The 20,447-nt window shown below is 39.8% G+C and overlaps 1 protein-coding gene across 2 annotated transcripts in view; it reads right to left on the minus strand.

The window, feature by feature from the left end:
- The window catches only part of SPART (spartin), a 36,312-nt gene extending 16,194 nt beyond the window's left edge, over positions 1 to 20,118 (minus strand). Inside the window, exons 1-5 of one of the 2 annotated variants that reach the window (XM_053563653.1) lie at positions 19,688 to 20,118; positions 12,247 to 13,058; positions 7,781 to 7,978; positions 5,481 to 5,648; positions 5,254 to 5,377 (exon numbers count right to left, since the gene is read on the minus strand). In XM_053563653.1, the coding sequence (XP_053419628.1) occupies positions 5,254 to 5,377; positions 5,481 to 5,648; positions 7,781 to 7,978; positions 12,247 to 13,056 (1,300 nt within the window). In that variant the 5' untranslated portion in view covers positions 13,057 to 13,058; positions 19,688 to 20,118. Of the gene's footprint in view, positions 1 to 5,253; positions 5,378 to 5,480; positions 5,649 to 7,780; positions 7,979 to 12,246; positions 13,059 to 19,373; positions 19,521 to 19,687 lie in introns of those variants that run through there. The other variant, XM_053563652.1, reaches the window with a different exon arrangement.
- Between the last annotated feature and the right edge of the window lie 329 nt (positions 20,119 to 20,447).

Raw genomic sequence — 20,447 nt, forward strand, 5'->3', positions numbered from 1 at the left:
AAAGTATGGTAAAACTGTAACAGCAGATAAGATGTAATATTTCACTGATAAGCTACTTAAATCTTTTAAATGGCTTGTGCAGTGCCAGATACAGACTGATTCTGTTCCTATTTGTATACTGTTCACTCAGTTACCAGTGACAAATGGCTGTCAATGAACGTTAGCTGAATAAGCAACATTACCAGTGACAAATGGCTGTCAATGAACGTTAGCTGAATAAGCAACAGCTTGGCCCCTAACCACTGCAGTTTGTGGGGTGTTGTTCACTTGTATTGAACTAAAGGAACTTAACATTTATACTTGTTATTAAAAATAGAAACCCCAAATTACAGTTTTCTTTCTTGGTAAAAGGCCAGCTGAAATCTAAGATGATATATACAGATCCTGTCTTTTCTAAGTTTTAATAAGAATTTTAGAACATTGGTCTTTTTATATCTAGCTTCTGGTATTTATCTCTGGCTAACAGAGGGTGAATTGGCAGAAACAAGGGTGCACTGGCTACCACAACCTGACTACTATTGAATTCCAGATTATAGGACATGTATTGTTTGTTATCACGTTTGATTTGGTTGTCTAAAAATGCAGAAATGATTTTAGCACTTAATCATCCTGTACTCCAAGTGTAAATTGTCTGAATACGTGACTGTTCCTTGATAATACTTTACTTATATAAACCTTGTATTAGAATAAATATCTTCATAGACCTGACAGAAGACTGTACTAGTCTAAGAGGGTCCTAAGAAGAATCTAATGAAGCACAGGAGGGCTTCTTTGTGGCTATTCTTTAATAGACTAATTTAACCAAACTGAAAAATTCCTTGCCTGAGCCTAGCAGCACAGAATGGTAGTAAAAAATATATAATATTTGAAAAACTTTGCCTTTTTTTCTCTATACATAAGAAAAATATGTTTGTAATTTCCCTTTATATTTTTTCCAATTTTAATATCAGGTGTATCTAAATGAAGTAAAATGATTTTTAAGTATTTCTTCTTTTTCTATTGTCTATAAGATTTGGCATGATCTGTTTTTTGAAATTATCTTTTATTTATAAATATTAGTTGTCTTTTTTTTTGAGACTTTAGAAAGTCTCAAAAAAAAATAAGAAGCTAACTGATGACTCCATACTGAACCTCAGAGTCAAAGCATTATATGATAGACATACTCTCATCTGACAATGTGAATGTTACTTTTTTTGCATCATCATTATCATTATTATTATTATTGCTCAATATTCTGTGGCAGCAATTGTCTGATTTCTTTTCTGAATGTATTTATCTTCGTTCATTCTTTATGAGGTTTTTGTTTCTAGTCCTTATCTTAAACATTGTTATTGTTATTTAATATTGGAAAAACTTTATGGGTTAGCTCCCTTGTACATATACTGGAATGGGTAGGCAGAAGGTCGTCATTCCCTCTGGCTTCATATCAACCGTTTGCATAGAGTCCCAAAGTCCATCTGTACATTAAATTGAAGAGATTAAGGGGTTGAGAAAAGACATTCAATGCCTTTAATGATTTTTTGCTATCTCACAACCTTTAAAGCCTTAGCTTCTCACATTTGTATCACTTCATTAAAAAGCACAATCTAGGCTCAGCGCTTGTGGCTCAAGTGGCTAAGGCACCAGCCACATACACCTGAGCTGATGGGCTCGAATCCAGCACGGGCCCGCCAAACAACAATGACGGCTGCAACCAAAAAATAGCTGGGCATTGTGGCGGGCACCTGTAGTTCCCGCTACTTGGGAGGCTGAGGCAGGAGAATCACTTGAGCCCAGGAGTTGGAGGTTGCTGTGAGCTGTGATGCCACAGCACTTTACCCAGGGCAACAGCTTCAGGCTCTGTCTCAAAAAAAAAAAAAAAGCACAATCTACATACGGCATCCCAAGATGAGTTTATTCTTTCAGAATTGTGTAAGGGAGGCTGCTCCAAAGGTGTGCTCCAATCTGTCTATTGTTACCAACTCTGCCTCCTTCCAAATTAGTTCACTAACCCTACTCCATCAAAAATGCATGGCTACTGCCTTCTTCCCACGTGTCTAAAGCCAATATTCTACATAGGTAAATTTTAAGCACAGTTATTTCACTTTTTTCACCTTTTGTATTTATATAAGTATCAGACTAGTTTTTCCTGATCTTTACTCATCCTTTGACAGGAGACAGGAACCGATTAAGGCCTAAACGGAATAAGCTAAATCTAGATCCCTGGTTATGTACTTTTCAAAGATCAGATAATTTTCTCTGGAGTAAATCTCAAATATTTTCTTCCGCTTTCTTTTCACTTGTACCATTTATCATTCATTCAACCTATTAAAAAGCACTAAAGAGACATACACTTTGATAGGCAAATTGTTTTCTTGTCACCAGCTATTAGGAATATTAGAATTAGAATTAGAATGCTAGCCCTCGTAAAAAGGGCTAGATATGGGCTAATAAGATAAAGAGGAAAAGTTGACTAACATGAAGAAACTGAGGTCTCAAGGAATAAAGAAGACCTGTCAAGACCTGTCAGTATAAAGAAGAATGCAGTTTTGTTCCTATTTAAATTATGCATTGCTCAAAGTCCTTTTGAAATCTCTGAAGGGACCTTTTCCTGGAATTAAGTGCCTTTAAGGATGCTCTGCCTTTTCTAGTAGAACCACTATGTGGAATCTGTGGGACTTAGAAGCTTAAGACTTAGTTGCAGGTGGTAATTTCTGAAAATGACAAAAAAATCAGTATCTCCTATTTGAAACGTTCTTCATTCAACATGACCTTGACATTTTTCCCATGACAAGTACAGTCTACATCACGTCCCCTTGAATCTGGGCAGGACTGTTGCTTGTAACCAGCGATACTGGAACTTTCCAAGAATATGTCAGAAAAGCTAATGTAGTTTTAATGCTTGAAACCCTTAGTTACCATGTAGAAGCCAACTATCCAAAGGCCACAAGGCTGGGAGGAAGTGCAGCCACAAGAGGCAATGTGCAGGTACTCTATTTGACAGCCCTTGACTTTGAGCTCTCCCAACCCTGGTGCAGGATATAAGGAGTCTTTAGCTGATTCCAGTCCCTAGCTGTCACTAGCTAGCCATTAAGTCCTGCCAGCTGAAGCCCTTAGATGTCACAGAAGCAGACATAAGCCAACCTTTCAAAAGGTAATCTTTCAAAAATACTTTCAAAATACTTGGTTCTGTATTCTTTAATCTTTCAAAATACTTGGTTCACAGAATTCCTAAGCTATAACCAATGTTTGTTGTTTATGCCTTTAAGTTTGGAGTGGTTTGTCATATAGCAATAATAAAAGGAACAAAGTTATAGCAGTATAAACTCACATAAATTGGGGAAAATACTCTTGGAATCTAGTTATCTACACGTGTGTGGGTGGTAGGCAAGTTTACTGAATGTTGACCTCCTAATAATGCTCAGCAGCCTGTAAAGTTAGGCAGTGGGGTAATTAAGAGTGAAGAGGTTTTTCTTCACAATTTCTTTGTAAATCTCTTTCAAGCGTCAATTTTAATACTGCAATTACTGGGTGGCGCCTGTGGCTCAACGGAGTAAGGCACCAGCCCCATATGCCAGAGGTGGCGGGTTCAAACCTGCCCCGGCCAAAAACTGCAAAAAAAAAAAAAGAAAGAAAAAAAAAAACTGCAATTACATTAGAAAATTTGGCTTTTATCTTTTCTTCTTGTCTCAAGCACAGCTGTTTGACAATGGGAAAAATATTTTATTAGCTCCTAGCTATTTTAGTTTGTTAGTTTTTTATGTTGAAGATTTTCTCTGCTTTAGATATCTTTATTTAATGAGTTTTTAGTACAGATGGAAACGTGAAATGACAGTCGTTTCAATGACAGGTTAAGACCCATTGAATGGGGTCATGAAATTGATTTACTAAATGATGACTGGCAATATTTTTAAAAACAAAATAAAAGGTAGGCCAGATGCAGTGGCTCACACCCATAATCCTATGACTTTGGGAGGCCGAGGCAGGTAGAATGCCTGAGCTCACAGGCCTTGTTCAAGGCCAGCCTGAGCCACAGCGAGACCTTGTCTCTAAAAATAGCTGGGCATTGTGGTGGTGCCTGGTGTCCCAGCTACTTGGGGGGCTGAGGCAAGAGAATTGCTTGAGCCCAAGAGTTTAAGTTTCATGTGAGCTATGATGCCATCGCACTCTACCAAGGGCGACAAAGTGAGACTCTGTCTCCAAAATAAAACACAAACAAAAAGAACAAACAAAATGAAAGGTATAAATAAGAGATCTACTACAGCAGACAAGTGAAATGTTAACCAGCTAAAGCAAAAAGACATTATGTCAGTAATTATCATTTTGGTTTTAGAATAATTGATCTGAAGCCTTTTAAACCACAATTACATATCAGGGCCTACTTCCCAATTTGGTTATAACCTTTAGATGTTCTCCTGCCTGCTATATGGTTGAGGAGTGCTGTTTTGCTTCCAAAGTTGAATGAACTTTTTTTTTTTTTGGTGGGTGTCTTGGTCCATTGGTGCTGCTATAACAAAATACCATAAATTAGGGTTTATGAACAGCACGTATTTATTTCTCACAGTTTTGGAGGCTGGAAAGTCCAAAACCAAGATACTGGCAGATTTGGTGTCTCATGGAATGGCACCTTCTTACTATCGCCTTGCATGGTGGAAAGGGCAAGAAAACTCTCTGGGACCTCTTTTATAAAGGACTTTAAAGGGGAAAGGAAAGTAATGAGTTTTATGTTCAGAGCAATACTGACAGTTTGGGGATTCCTGTAGTTGTTTTTGAGACAGTCTCACTCTGTTGCCCTGGGTAGGTACTGCAGCATCATAGCTCACAGGAACGTCAAACTCTTGGGCTAAAGTGATTATCTTGCCTTAGCTTCTCAAGTAGCTGGGACTACAGATGCCTCTCAAAATACTTGGCTAGTTTTACTATTTTTAGTAGAGGAGGGTTCTCACTCTTACTCAGGCTCATCTGGAACTCCTGAGCTCAAGCAACTCACCTGCTCTGGTCTCTCAGAGTGCTGGGATTACAGGCGTGAGCCATGGTACCTGGCCTGATTCCTCAAGTTTTTCAAAACCCATTTCCCAAGAACAGAGACTAAGCCAGGAAGAATTTATACCTCTATGATGATATGTAATATTCTAAGAGACTAATCCCTTCTACTTTTGAGTATTTCTAAATTGGTAATTTAAAACAAAAATACAAAATATTATCAAAGTATTCCCTTAAAAGCAATACCTTTATTGGCTTCACATTATAGGGAGAAAAATAATAATGTAATACCTGACAAAATATTTTGAGCCATTTTCTCACTCCATTCAGGTAATTCTTTTGCTTTTTCTTCTGAAACTGGCTCATAGGGAACAATGTGACTCAGATTAACTTCTTCACTTGAAGAATCTTTAACCTAAGTAGTAAAAATGTTTCAAAATGTGGTAAGTACTAAAAAAGGGTTAAAATGAAAGCATTATATGATACAAAGCCAACAAGTATTATGCTCCTTTACTTACCTTTTTCCCACGTTTTCCTTTATGACGCACATCCTTATTGCCATGGTCCAGTGAAACACCCGACTGTCTCACATCGGTGCCAGAGGCTTCCTTCGCCTGGTCAGAGGGGTGTCTAGTTCTTCCAGGGATCTGGAATTCATTTTCTTCTTCTGCTCTGTTCCAGTTGGCCTGAGGAGCAAAGGATTACACTTAAGTCAGAATTTGTCTTAGATAACTTTCCTCCAGGCACATTACACCATGTTCTGATGATAAACTGGTTCAAATGTCAGTACTTGACAGTCTGTAAATAACAGCTACTTTTGCTTTCCTTTTCTCTATACCAATGATTTTCAACCAGTGTGCTATGAGAGGATCTTAGGTGTGCCTTGAAAATTTCTGAAGATCATTAATTAAATTATTTTGGAAAGCCATTCAAAGCACAGTAAGTATACTCTTTTTCTTTCTTTACTCTTTTTTTAGATCAACGTAATTTAAGTATACTGCACAAGTTTAACTATAGGTTCAAAATGTGCCATGAGATAAAAAAGGTTTCTTTATAGAAACCTTAGTTCATTCAGTTAGTAAACAGCAAAGCCAAACAGAACCTAGATCCATTTGACCATGCTCCCGCTTTCTTAAAATTCTCCCCACAAGTACACCGGAGCCACACACTTCTATAGCAATCATGAGTTTTGTTAACATAGCTTAAATAATTGCTGGCTATGCTGAAGCACTGGTTTGGTGATGGCCAGGTCATTCTCAGGTGCCTGCAGGTGCCTGGGAACAAGGGCTGTTTGAGCCATCTATCTATATATTTAGTCTCCCGTTCTCATATTCTTCCCATCCCATCATTTAACACAATACCTGGGTAAATAATAGATTACAAATATCTGTTGGTTGTAGGAAAGAATAAAAGATTCAAAAAGAATAAAAGCCCTAGTCAAGTCCAGATAATTGTCAATATCCATAATCAAACACATTTTTTGACTCCTGCCACACAGTCTAGTAAACAAGAACACCTAAAGAAAGCCTCTCCACAATGCTGTATTTCAACTCCCTGTTACACAGAAATACTCTATTTCAGCAGGTGAGCATATGGGCAGACACAAAAAAGTAAATAAAGTTCACAGGATGATCATAATTCAATTATATTTTAAAAATCTTCATTGGGGCTTGGCGCCTATAGCTCAAGTGGCTAAAGTGCTAGCCACATACACCAGAGCTGGCGGGTTCGAACCACGCCTGGGCCTGCCAAACAATAATGACAACTACAACCAAAAAACAGTTGGGCATTGTGGTGAGCGCCTGTAGTCTCAGCTACTTGGGAGGCTGAGGCAAGAGAATCACTTAAGCCCAGGAGTTTGAGGTTACTGTGAGCTGTGACACCACAGCACTCTACCCAGGGTGACAGCTTGAGACTGTCTCAAAAAAAAAAAAAAAAATAAATAAATAAATAAATAAAAATCTTTATTTGGCCTTTATTCACCATGAAAACAAAGATAATTCTCTCAATCAGAACCAATGACAATCATAACCCCTGAAATCTCCAACATAAAATTGGAGTTAAAGCTAAAATTACTTTCACTTCACCACTTGGTCCACTTTTCCACCCATGCGGTAAAACAGTGAAAACAACAGCTAACATTCAGAAAACATTAATCACTTGCTAGGACTGATATAAATGGGCTTAAATGTATTAACTTTTAATCTTCAACACAGCCCAATGAAGTGGACATTATTATTAACCCTACTTTACAATAAGTTAACTAAAGTACAGAGGCGATCAAGAACAGCTGAGATAAACAACTGTTAAGTGGAACAGTTCAGTTCAAATCCAGGCAATCTGACTCCAGACTCCACTATCCTAACCACCATTTACAGCAAATTCCCAGGATGCAGTGTGAACACACATCCGATTATATACTTTCCTTCTCCTAACTTTGATCACTTAGAGAAGGGGTCCCCAGCTCTTTTGGCATCAGGGGCCAGTTTCTTGGAAAGCAATTTTTTCCATGGACTGGGAGGTGTGGGGATACTTTCAGGATGATTCAAGTGCATTACATTTACTGTGCACTTTATTATTATTATTACACTGTAATATACTATAATGAAATAATTATACAACTCACCAAAATGCAGGATCAATGAGCTCTGGGGAGTGGCTGTAAATACAGATGAAGCTTTGCTCACTTGCCCACTGCTCATCTCCTGCTGTGGGGCATGGTTCCTAACAGGCCACAAACCAGTACTAGTGTATGTCCCATGGGTTCGGAACTGCAGACTTAAGAGATTATTGCAGTTTTTTCAAAAGCACATGTTACCTGGAGACGAAGGTCAGACATTTGTCTTAACAGATCCTCAAAGAGTTCCCTATCATCTTCTGGTATCCCAGAGGACAACACGACCCCGACAAAGCATCCTGCTGCCTGTAACATTGTATCAGGAAACATGTAGGCTCCCACAGTACATTTCAGAACAGGGGATCTATCAGGAACTAGAGGATACAACCAGTCACAAACCTAAAAGGATTAGCGGGAAGAAAAAAATACATGTATCAATGAATGGAACTAGATTTTTATATACATTTTATTTATTTATTTATTTTTGTAGAGACAGAGTCTCACTGTACTGCCCTTGGGTAGAGTGCCGTGGTGTCACACGGCTCACAGCAACCTCTAACTCTTGGGCTTACGCGATTCTCTTGCCTCAGCCTCCCGAGCAGCTGGGACTACAGGCACCTGCCACAACGCCCAGCTATTTTTCTGTTGCAGTTTGGCCGGGGCTGGGTCCCGAATCCGCCACCCTTGGCATATGGGGCCGGCACCCTACTCACTGAGCCACAGGCGCCGCCTTTATATACATTTTAATAAAATGGTTATACCAAACAATAAACAATTTAAAGTTTGAAATGTATGTTACAAAGCTTTATAGAACTGGGCGGCGCCTGTGGCTCAAAGGAGAAGGGCGCAGGCCCCATATACCGGAGGTGGCAGGGTCAAACCCAGCCCCGGCCAAAAACTGCAAAGAACAAACAAACAAAAAATCAGCAAAGCTTCATAGAACCATCAATAAATCCCCAACGAAAATTAATCATTTGCATTTGCCTTGACTGGTCTTGCAAAATGACTTGTGCTAAGTATTAAATCTTTAAACTCGATGGCCTTAAATAGCTCAGTGTTAACCAATGACGATTTTAGCTTTAAATAATGATCAAAGTAAATTAAGGTTTTGTTATTGTTCAATTTAGACATTCCCTTTGCAGTAATAAACTTTTAAAGTACTACGCATGTATTTACTGATTCAACTGTACAACAATTCTATGATTGGTTAGTTATTGTCATTTTATGTACAAGAAAACTAAAGCACAGAGAGGTCAATTAAAGTTGCTCAAGGTCTATAACTAAAAAGCTAGGATTTGAGCACATGTAGTTTGTATCAGAAAAGCTAAACAATTATTTTATTAGAAACCCAACATCCATAATGTGGAATTTTTTTACCCCCACTAAACCCAAGAGAACCTGATATGACAGAGCTAGAATAGATTAAGTTTATGGACTATTGTGAAGTCAAAGCAAAATGACACAAAGTTCTCTCCCAATGTCATAGGTCAGTTTGTCAGTACACCCAGACTTAAGCTCACATCCTGGCTATCTAAATTCAGAAGACAGTACATTTAAATGAGATTTTTCAAATGTATTCATTTCTAATGTGACACATTCTCTGAGTAACCAAAATATAACTATCCCATTACCTAGAACACTGTCTTACCCAGAAACTTAAAAGACCAACCTATTATCAAAATATTGCACATTAAAAATGAGTGAAAATTTCATATGGACCATAAAAGATTCTGATATGCTACCATCATCTTTGACTAATGGAATATAAATGTGAAGGGACTACAATACGAAAACAGTAAACATTTTGAAATTCTTTCCCTTTGGCTGGTGTAGTGGCTCATGTTTGTAATCCCAGCACTCCAGAAGACCAAGGCAGGTGGATCCCTGAAGCTTAGATGTTCAAGACCAGCCTGAGCAAGAGCAAGACCCCGTCTCTACTAAAAATAGAAAAACTAGCTGGGTGTTGTGGTGGGCACCTATAGTCCCAGGTACTCGGGAGGCTGAGGCAGGAGGATCACTTGAGCCTAGGAGTTTGAGGATGCTATGAGCTATGATGCTATGGCACTCTACTGAGGGTGAAAGAGTGAGAGTCTGTCTCAAAAAAAAAAAAAAAAAAAAGGTTTTTCTTTTATGAATTCTCTTTTCTATTTTTCTCAAAAGCCACTTGACCTCACAGTATAAAAGCCACCTTTAGATAGGTTACAATACAACTTACTACTGTGTTTTCCAAACACAATATATAAATCATCTGTGGTATGGGAAATAATGTTGGATAATCCACAAACTTTTCAAATCTGAGTAGTTATATATTTTGATATATATTAGGGTAAAAATACATTTTTCTCTTAACTTCACAGCTGTTCACTGTTTAAGACAAGTGAGAAAACTTAATGAAAACACTGAGAAAGTAATAGCAGGGGTATGATTTGACAAAAAATTGTAAAGGTTATTCTAAAATAACCAAAACTTAGAAAGGGTTTTCTGGGTTTATTTTATTTTATTATTTTTTTAAAGCTATTCCACGATTTCTTTAAGGTTAACTATACTCTGGTAACCTTAACTGAACTGGAATATTCCCAATCTTCTCAAAAAGCCCACAAACATTTATAGGCCTTTCTTATTAGCATAGGTTATTACAGGTGGTGAGTTAATCAGCCGATTTCTTCCTATTTCACTTCCATAGGGCAATCTAATGTCTAAGTTCTATGCAAACTGACTTCAGATGTTAACAAATTTTAAAAGTACACTAAAACTAAACCAAAAGTAAAATGGTTTTTTGAAGTTCCAGAATTCTAAGTTGACCTACCTAAAACCAAATAACCTTACTCCAATTTCCAGAGTAGATCAAGAGTGATTTTTATAGGACAGGAAATTATGTTATTATTTATACAACAATAAGTTGTATATTAATTCTAATACTTAATTGGTTATCATCTATTTCTTAGGATAAAAATATTCAATAAACACATACTAGAACTCTTTTTTAGGACACTCTGCCATAAGATACCTGAAAACATGCAGTTGAGAACCTGTTAAAGATACTCTCATTAAAATTTGGGTGTGATTTTTACTTTTCATTTGGGATCAAAACAAGAGCAATGAGAAAGATTAAAAACAAAATTAAAAGTACTAAGACAGGACAAACTTCTACTGGAGCAGCAGTCTCCAACCTTTCTGACACCAAGGACCAGTTTCATAGAAGACAATTTCTCCACAGACAAGGGAGTTGAGGGAGATGGGACAGGAGGTGGGACTCGGCAGTGATGCTGTGTGGCCTGGTCCTTACAACCATGGACAGGTAGTGGTCCATGGCATGGGGGTTGGGGACTGCACGTCATTTTAGTGGCTGAGTGCATGTAACCAGGTGCAGTGTTTCTGATATTCACTACCTGTACTTCCAGTTGCTGAGGCCCCAAAGATTTTTTAATTCCACTATTATAATCTAAATATTAACAGATCAGCAGAAATTGCTATAACTTTTATCAGCCTCCTGCCCCAAGCTCAATCAATAAGCACATCCCTTTTCACCTTAAGGTTTCTTTCGCCTAAAATAACCTGCGGAGTTCACAATATTCTTCCTGCCCAGTAGCAAATCTTTCCTTTGAGCAATGCCCTTAAAGTAACTCCTTTACACATCCTTACTAAGCCTGTGTCTTTAAACAACTTTCAAACCGAGTCCAGGTAAAAGCTGCGTAAGAACTGACAGAGGAGTGCACCATAAGAGAAAGTGAATGTGGGCAGCCAGTGCTGTAACTGAACCACATCTGGACTTGGGACAAAACCACCCGCTCTGCTTGAACAGCAATCCTCTTCAATGCAAATTGCTTTGTTACACTTGATATATAATGAGTCCTCTTTTCAAAAACTCACCTCCCCAAATCTACACTCAACCTTCTAAAACCAGATCTGACACTGGACCACCACCTTCAGCATACCTCACTAACTTCACAGGGATGGCCTGATGCCAACCTTTATTTATTTATTTAGTGCCCGTCTTTACTCCTAGACTGGAAGTATCATCACAGTCCACTTTCAGACCAGGGCTTCTCTTAACATAACTGAGATTTGGGGCTGAATAAATTTTGTGCTAATGAGAGCTGTCCTGCTTAGACGTTTGGCAGCATCCCTGCCCTCTACCCACTATGCCAGTAGCAGTCAATCCCCAATTGTGATAACCAAAAATGACTCCAGACATTGCCAAGTGTTCCTGGGGTGGTGCAAAACTGCCCCTGGTCGAGAACTACTGTTCTGGACGGTGGGATGGGTCTAGTTCAGTTTAGATTCTCGGCTGGGTCATCACAGCATTTGTGGATATTTATAGTTAAATATCCACATGAATTACATAAACCCTTTTAAAAATTAAAGTTGTTAGGTTTCTTCAGAGAAAGAATTTAAAATTTTAGCATGAACACTGATCTCCCTCAGGTTCTATCATCTCAAACTTAACACCAAAGTAAGACTTAATGTGTCAAAAAAAAAAAAAGAATGTAAAATACTAATAAACACAAACATACATGTTCAAGATTTATCAATTCCACTGAATATATTTAGAAAGGAAGTAGTTATCTTTTCCACTTATTATAATGGACACACTATAGATAGTAACACGTACAAATGACATATGCCACACGTATTTCAAATTATGTTTACATTTCCCTTTGGCTTACCTGAAGAAACCCTGGAGGACGGTTTAGAACTGTATCAAGAGAATTATCCAAGAACCTCACGATTCGAAGGTACCCAGGATATGAAGGTGCACTAACCTCCCCTGCAGGATTTACAAAAAAAATCTGTACTCCATTTGGTATTAAAATCAACTCATCTGCATCTAGCCCTAAAGTCTCAAGAGGAGGTGGCTGAGAATGATTCCGGTAAAAGTCTTCTCCAACTGATGAAAACTCCCCAGACTCTGTTCCATAGGATACAGTGTAGTGACCCTCAGCAGCCTGAGGAGTGTAAGCAGGAGGCGCTTCTGCTGGACAGCTTTGAGACGGTAAGGACAGAGAAGCAGGTGCAGCCACTGCCCCTGCACTTGTAGCTGGAGTGTTTCCATTTATTTCAGTGTGCTGAGGTGGCGAACTAAGCGACTGCGGTTCTGGTGACTTTTCATGCGTGTTTTTAGGTGGAAATTCTGGATATAACTTGGGCACATCCTGAAGATCATTCCATAAGGAAGTAGCAAGACCCTTCTCTAGGATTTCTAGCCTGGTGCGCACATTCTGTAGTGTCTCCTTCATCTTCTGCTGCATCTGTCTAGCAGATTCCCACCCAGGGCCTGTGTGCTCAGGGTCTGTCGAGGAAATGCTGATTCCTCTGAGCAAGTGCCCTATTCCCTGCTTGTAGTAGTTCTTTGCTTCTTCCTTCTGACCTAATTCATCTGTATTCAGTCCTTTATTAACAAATACAAACGCCTTCTTGTACGCTTCTCTGATAATCTTAATTTCAGCAGGTTCTCCATTTTGTGGCTCTTGCTCCATTTCTGCAAAACAAGAAATACTGCCTTTAATGATCTTGTTAGGTATTTATTTGTTTACTTATTATCCATCTCTCCTACCTATATTTCAAGAAAACAGAAGTGTTGCTTGTTTCTGCTTTGTTCACCCTGGTACCTAAGCCTATTAGGTCTGTTGTACACAAAGTATACGTATTTAATATGTATTTGATCAATGAATAAATAAAAAGAAAAATTTTGGTCCTAAATATCTTATTCATAAAACAAGACAATAAATAAGACCACATCTAGTAAATAATTTTCTCATTTCAGACTTCTTTTTTTTTTAGACAGAGTCTCACTCTGTTGCCCTGGGTAGAATGCCTTGGCATCATCATAGCTTACAGCAACCTCAGTTTCTTGGGCTCAAGAGATCCTCTTGCCTCAGCTTCCCACGTAACTGGGACTACAGGCACCCACCACCACATCCAGCTAGTTTTTCTATTTTTAGTAGAGATGGGGTCTTGCTCTTGCTGTTCTTGAACTCCTGAGCTCAGGCAACCCATTCTCCTTGGCCTCCTAAAGTCCTAGGATTATATAGGCGTGAGCCACCGAGCCTGGCCGCTTTCAGATTCTTATAATAAGACAGTTTCCTATCATATATAAATCCTTATGGGGTTGAAACAAGAGTCTCATTCAAAATTCATTAAATAGAAATCCAGATTATATATCCAGCTAATAAAAAATGTATTGATTTACAGGCCAGAGAGGACAAAAATGAGAGAAAAAGGGTGGATGAAACTTTAACATTACCTGACTTTCATTTAAAGATAGCAGGTCACTCACTGGCAATTAGCCTGGTTCCCTCTCAAACCCCCACTAAAATGACTTTAGAAAGATTTTTAGAAAGGCACAGCCATTTTTCTTAATGAGAAAAAGACATGAAGATATTTAAATGTCCTGGAAAATATGTTCAACACACACCATACCTCGCTAAAATCCATAGTGATAGCAACTATACAGTTATCAGATGGCTAAAATTTAAAAGACTGACCAGTATTAGAGAAAACAACAACTAGAACGCTCATATTTTAATGGTGAAAGCTGAAAAACGGTACAACCATTTTAGAAAACTGGGAATTTCTACTAAAGTTAAACATTAATTTATTCAATGACCCAGCAATCCCACGAGCAGGCATATAAACAGCAAAAATGGATGCATACGTGGGCCAAAAATATGTACAGCAATGTTCACGGCAACTTGTATCATTACTCTGCCTCACTTTCCCACAGATTCTGATCCCCTTTTCCTTCAGAAACCATGGCACAGATGATACTCTGTATCTCCCTTAGGGTACAAGGAGGCTCAGAAAGCAAAATGACAGTAGAGGCTGACTAGGCTTTCATGAGCTGATGGGGAACTCAGCCAGCATCAAGCTCTTCCTGCTGACTTAAACAGGGCCTTAAACACCACTGGGGCTCTGCACCCACTTGTGTGCTGTGTGCTCTCGGACACCACCATCACCCGGCACCATTTATAGTGCTTAACTTAGGCTAGACACACTATGCTGGGTGCGTATCGCATTAAATCCTTACAAACAATTCTTGAGGCATTATTTCTATTAGTACTTTAGAGAGAAGAAAACTCAGGTTTGAAGGCATTAACTTCTTTAGATCACCTGTTTCTTACAAGATCCTGGAGCTAAGATTTTTATATTTTTAGAAGGTTAGGACAACAAAGAAGAATGCACAACAGAGATCCTCTATGTGGCCCACAATGCCTACAATACATACTATCAGGAAAGAAAGTTTATCAAATCCCGCCCTAGATCACTGAATTAAACAGTCCAATTCCAAAACAAATCCTCCAAGTGAGGGTTTCTCAACCCTGGCATGGCTGACATTTTGGCCTGGTGAATTCTTTTGTTAACAGCATCTCTGACCTCTGTCCCCTGGATGCCAGTAGCAGCACACTCCCCACCCCAAGCCTGGCTGCAACAACCAAGAATGTCTCCAGACACTGTCAAATGTACTTTGAGCAGCTGAAAATCACTGCTCTCAATGGTCTTCCAATGTGAGGATGTGGATGGCTTGAGCCACATGAAATCTATAGTGGGACATGTACCAACATGAGCAATTTTAAGAAAAAAACTCTCAGATCCTCTACTTCACTGGAACTCCTCATTAAAACCAATCTGCCTGGGATCATGCCTATAGTTTGGTATGGTTTTTCTCTCCCAGGAAAGGAGACTTTCCTGTGTTATAAAATAAAGGCATACCTCTCACCCATTCCCAGTCTTACACGGTGCCCTTCCCCACAATGGAAAAGCCTCCCAACAGCCAAACAGTAAGTCAAAGGTATCAAAGAACTTTTTCAATTTAAGCACAACTCTTCACTATCCATCTCATTAAGACATACATTTCCAGACTTACTACTTGCCAAAATCAACCAGGTATTTATGTGGTTCTGATCAACTATGACTACTTGCAAACACGCAATTCAAAAGAAAAATTGTAACTCCTAGAATTATAGCCATGGAAATTTTTAAAACTTAGTTTCAATATATACTTTATTAATATTAAAGACACATATGGCAGAGATTAATAGAATTTTTCAAGTACAAAAATACACTGCATTAAGATAACATTTGTGGGGTGAAGGGGTGATAAAAATCCAAGTAAAATTTCAAGACAAAGGAACTGTACAAAATACAATGTATTTTAAAAATTGATGGAAAAAGATATAAAATAGCAAAGATACCATACTTTCCTGTATACAATTAAAATATTGAAGATAACCCTAAGGGGAAATCACAGCAACAGCAAAGATAAATAAATAGTATTTGATCAAATTAAAACTTCTGCACAATCAAGGAAACAATCAACAGAGCAAACAGACAACTTGCAGAATGGGAGAAAATATTTGCATGTTCTGCATCAATAAAGGACTAATAGCCAGATCTATAAAGAATGCAAACAAATCAAGAAAAAAGTCAAACAATCCATTAAAAAGAGGACAAAGGACATGAACAGAAGGTTTTCAAAAGAAGACCAACGGGGTCTATCAGTTGTAGAACACAAATGTCTTAATGCTGTAATTGGGTAAATGAAGTGAAAGCTATGTTGATTGGTAGGATGTAATCACTCCAATCTGTACAAAAAATCAACACATCAAATCCTGTAACGGCATAAATGTATTTATGATCTATGTACTAATGACTTAATAAAAAAAAAAATCACAGAAAAATGCTCAAAGTCACTTACCATGAAATGCAAATCAAATCAAAACCACAATGAGATATAACCTAACCCCAGTGAGAATGACTTTTATCAAAAAGTCCCAAAGCAATAGGTGCTGGTATGGATGTGGAGAGAAAGGAACACTTACTCTATACATTGTAAGTGGGATGCAAGGTAGTACAACCTCTATGGATAACAGTAGGGAATTTCCTCAAAGGACTAAAAGCATATGTATGGTCTGATACAGCAATCTCACTATTTACTCAAAGAAAAAAAGCCCTTTATCAAAAAGACACTTGCATTCGAATGTTTACTGAAGCAGAATTGACAAATGGCAAAGATGTGAAAGTCGTCCAAGTGCCAATCAACTCATGAGTGGCTTGAAAAAACGTGGTGTGAGGTGGCAACTGAGGCTCAAGGGGCAGGGCGCTGCCCCCATAAGCTGAGGGTGGTGGGTTCAAACCCAGCCCCAACCAAAAAAACTGCAAAAAAAAAGAGAACATGTGGTGTACATATACACCATGGAGTGCTTCTCAGCCATAAAAAAAAAGAATACCCTTTTCAACAATCTAGAACAGAAAATCATTCTCCTTAGTATCACTAGAATAGAAACACAAACACCATAGGTACTCACTATTAAACTGAAACTAACCATCAGCTCTCTCTCATCTACAGATGGAAGTAAAACTCAATGGAAATCAAGCAGATTAGGGGGGGAAAGAAGATGGGTGAAATCAACCTAATGGGTACAACATACACTATCTGGGTCACAGGCTTACCTGAAACTTTGACCCAAGCAGTACAAAAGCAACCCATGTAACCAAAACATTGGTACCTCTATAATATTCTGAAATTTTTAAAATTCATAAATAAAACTTTAAAAATACCCATTTTATATTCAAATGTCAATACCACAAGGGAAAATGCATCCTTTTCAACCACCTAAAAATATGATGTAAAATATTATAAGTCAATCTTAAAAGTGGGTAAGAGGGACAATTTTACAAAAATTATTTTGGGGGCTGACAAGCAAATTAAAAGCACTGCATTAAAACCACTTTCCACAATGAAAGATAAAAGGCATATGGTCTCTGGCCCTTAGAAGCACCATAATTCACCCTCTTATTAAGCTCCATCTATGTATGTATTTGGCATCCTTTTAAGGTTTATCTAATCCTCATAGGAGATTGATATGTGATTTAGAAAATGTTTTACAAATATTGAGCAACTTGTCCAAGGACAGACTGGTAAATGGTAGGGTCAGAAGGAAATTAATACATGGCTCAAAAGACAGACATCAAGAAAATTAGATGAAATCTTTGTCTGCAAAGCTAAAGCTCCTAGTGTGCTTACAGGTCAGAGGAGTGAAGCTGGAGTGTTGCATGATATAAAGACACACAGTTGAGCTTTAAAGCATAGGGAGCATCTGAAGGTAGAAAGCGTAACGGAAGAACCCTAGATAGAAGCAATATTTACCTTGGGTATACCCTTATTTCAAAGCTTATTTTACTTTTTATAGTGTGATGGAAGTATGACGAAAGATTTCCTAAATAAAGTGTCACTGGAACAAATGAGTCAGTGTGCCGCGTGGCCAGCAGCTGTAACTCCACAGGGCTGCTGGTACCACCTTTCTTGTTTCACTTAATCTTGAAGACAAAAGTTCAGCAAGAAAAGCCTGGAAATCTGGCAGGTGAAAAGTAGGTCTAATGGTCAATTTCACTCTATCATGGGGAATCATAACATAGGGGAAAACATTTTATGTTAAAATACCTTATTTTTATCTTGTGACTGGGATTTGCCACATTCTCAGCAGTCTGTGAGAAAACACATTTCCCAGAGACAGGTACGGTGGAATGGTGACTTTAAAATAATGCCTATCATGTTCCTAAGCACAATTAAGTACTACCGAGTGTCTTGAAAAAATAAAAACCATTCTTGCATGATTTCAATGTTTTTATTTTCAAAGTTGCAAAGAGAAAGTTTTTGAAACGTCAATTTGAAGTATTTAAATAAACAGTACCAGTATAATAGTCTTAAATCACAAACCAAAACCTGTTTCCAGATACCAAGGGTACGCTTAAGTTATAAAACACGTTTTCCAAACGTAACTATATGTACATGTATGTATTTTTAAAAATACTGAGAAGAAAGGGGGAAAAGAAAATCGTAAACAAAATACTCAGCAAGTTAGCTGAATCTGACAATTGTGGAACAGTCAACATCAGAAGCACTCTTGTTAGGGAAACCACATACAACAGCGTTTTCAGAAAGTGCCACAGGTGAGCAGCAGATCACAAAGGCAAATAAAGCCATCAAATTCAGTCTCTTTCTATAAAGGAACGCGAATCAGAAAAAGAGTTCCATTTACAACCGGGCACTTTTATTACCTTTCCTTCTTCGGCTTCTGGAAATTTCAAAGAAAAACTGTGACGTTCCCAAATATCTTGAGGCCCTTATTTCAGAGCCAACAACAAGTTCAACAATCTCCTAACAGAAACTTATTCCAGCACTACTAGAGCAGCTCGTTACAACTGGGTCAACCCCACATTAACGCAATAATGCCGCGTCACGAAACTGCGCGTTCCAAACGAAACTTTTCTCAGACACAGAATTAGGACGGAGCTCAGTCCCTAGAAAACACTGAGAGAAGCGCTGGAGAGAGTGGAGCGACGCGCCACCCCGCCCGCCGTCACCGCGGCCGGCTGCGGACCTTTCCGCACCGACTGCAGGAGGCGGGGAGGGCGGACAGTCCCTGCGATTTTGGAAACCAAAACAAACCGCGGGGGTGGGGGCAGAAAGACAGGTCCACAGAGATGCTCCAAAGGCACCGCACTGGGCAAGGGGACAGGGGGGACGCGCTCCCCATCCCAATAGTAAATGGGGATGGGCCGAAGGGTCCGGAAACAAGACCTGGGTAAACTAAGAACAACTTCTCAAACTCTCCCCTCTCCACATAGCTCCCTTCAACCCAAGTTCCACCTCCGAGACTGGGACGTGGGCCGGGGCCCTCTCCCCGTCGCCCTCCGTCCCGGACCCCACCCCCGTTCCCCGAGTCCGCGGGGCCCCCAGACAGCCCACCCAGGGGGCCGCGCAGGCGGGAACTACTGCCCGCCGCCGCCCCACCTGTGCCTTGCGCAGCTCGGGCGCTCCGGCGTCACCCCGAGGGCTCCCAGCCCGGCCGTCGCCACCGCCGCCCCGCAGGGCGGGCTCCCTCTCTCTCTCGGCTCTGCCCCGGGTGCGCCGCGCCCGCCCGCCGGCCGTTCTCGGGCGTTCCAGCCGCGCGCTCCGGAGCGCGCCACGTCACGCGCGGCCCCGCCCGGCTCCCGCGACTGCGCAGAGGCGCGCCGCCGCGGCTCGCCTTCCCGTGAGCGCCCACCAGAGCGCGGTTCCCGTGGACTCGCCGCGGCCCACGCGGCCTGCGTTCTGTCCTCTCTGACCTTCTAAATGGTGCAGGGGAGGACGTCAGTCCGCTTCGAACCCGGGAGTCACCGTAAAACTCTATAGAGGATGAAAAGGAGCGAGGAAGAAAGGCTCTAGTCAGCGGCTTAGCGCGGACCCCTACCTGGGCCTCCCGTGCCCGCGTCGGCCGCCCGGCGCCTGCGCAACTTTTTCCCCCTGCGAAATCCGAGGCCTCAGGAGGGGAGAGGACGTGGGCAGGGAGAGCCTGTGGCCGGTAGAGGGCGCCCTGGGCACAATGCACGAGGGAGAACAAAGGCTGATTCTTCCCTCAGCTCTTCTGGAGCTAACCTTTGTGACTACCGTGTCCGTAGGACAGTTGACCTCCAAAGTCCGTTTACACGATGTGTTTTAAGTTTCAGTGGTGTGTGTGTGTGTGTTTAAAGTCTGTATGTCTGTATCCATATGGTAAAAAAATGTTAAATGCCTTATAGACATTTAGGATTATGAAGAGCTAAAAGGGGAAAATCAAAGGGAACATACTTTACTTTTCTCTAGAAGTTCTTCAAAATTACTATAATTCTATAGATGATAGATTTATACTGTTGAACCTGCCTTTAAAGAAAATAAAAGTAGTGCCCTGAGCATTTAAGACCAAATGAATGACTTGTCTAAGGATTGCATGACGTGTTCCAGAGGAATTTTTACTCTCCTCCATGAAAATTAGTTAATGATGGGGATTATTGGACTGGGAGTGAGTCTTAAATTCGAAATTGGGAGGCGTATGGTAATTCCCTTAAT

This window comes from Nycticebus coucang, chromosome 15 (assembly GCF_027406575.1).
Source record: "Nycticebus coucang isolate mNycCou1 chromosome 15, mNycCou1.pri, whole genome shotgun sequence".
Lineage (NCBI taxonomy): Eukaryota > Metazoa > Chordata > Mammalia > Primates > Lorisidae > Nycticebus > Nycticebus coucang.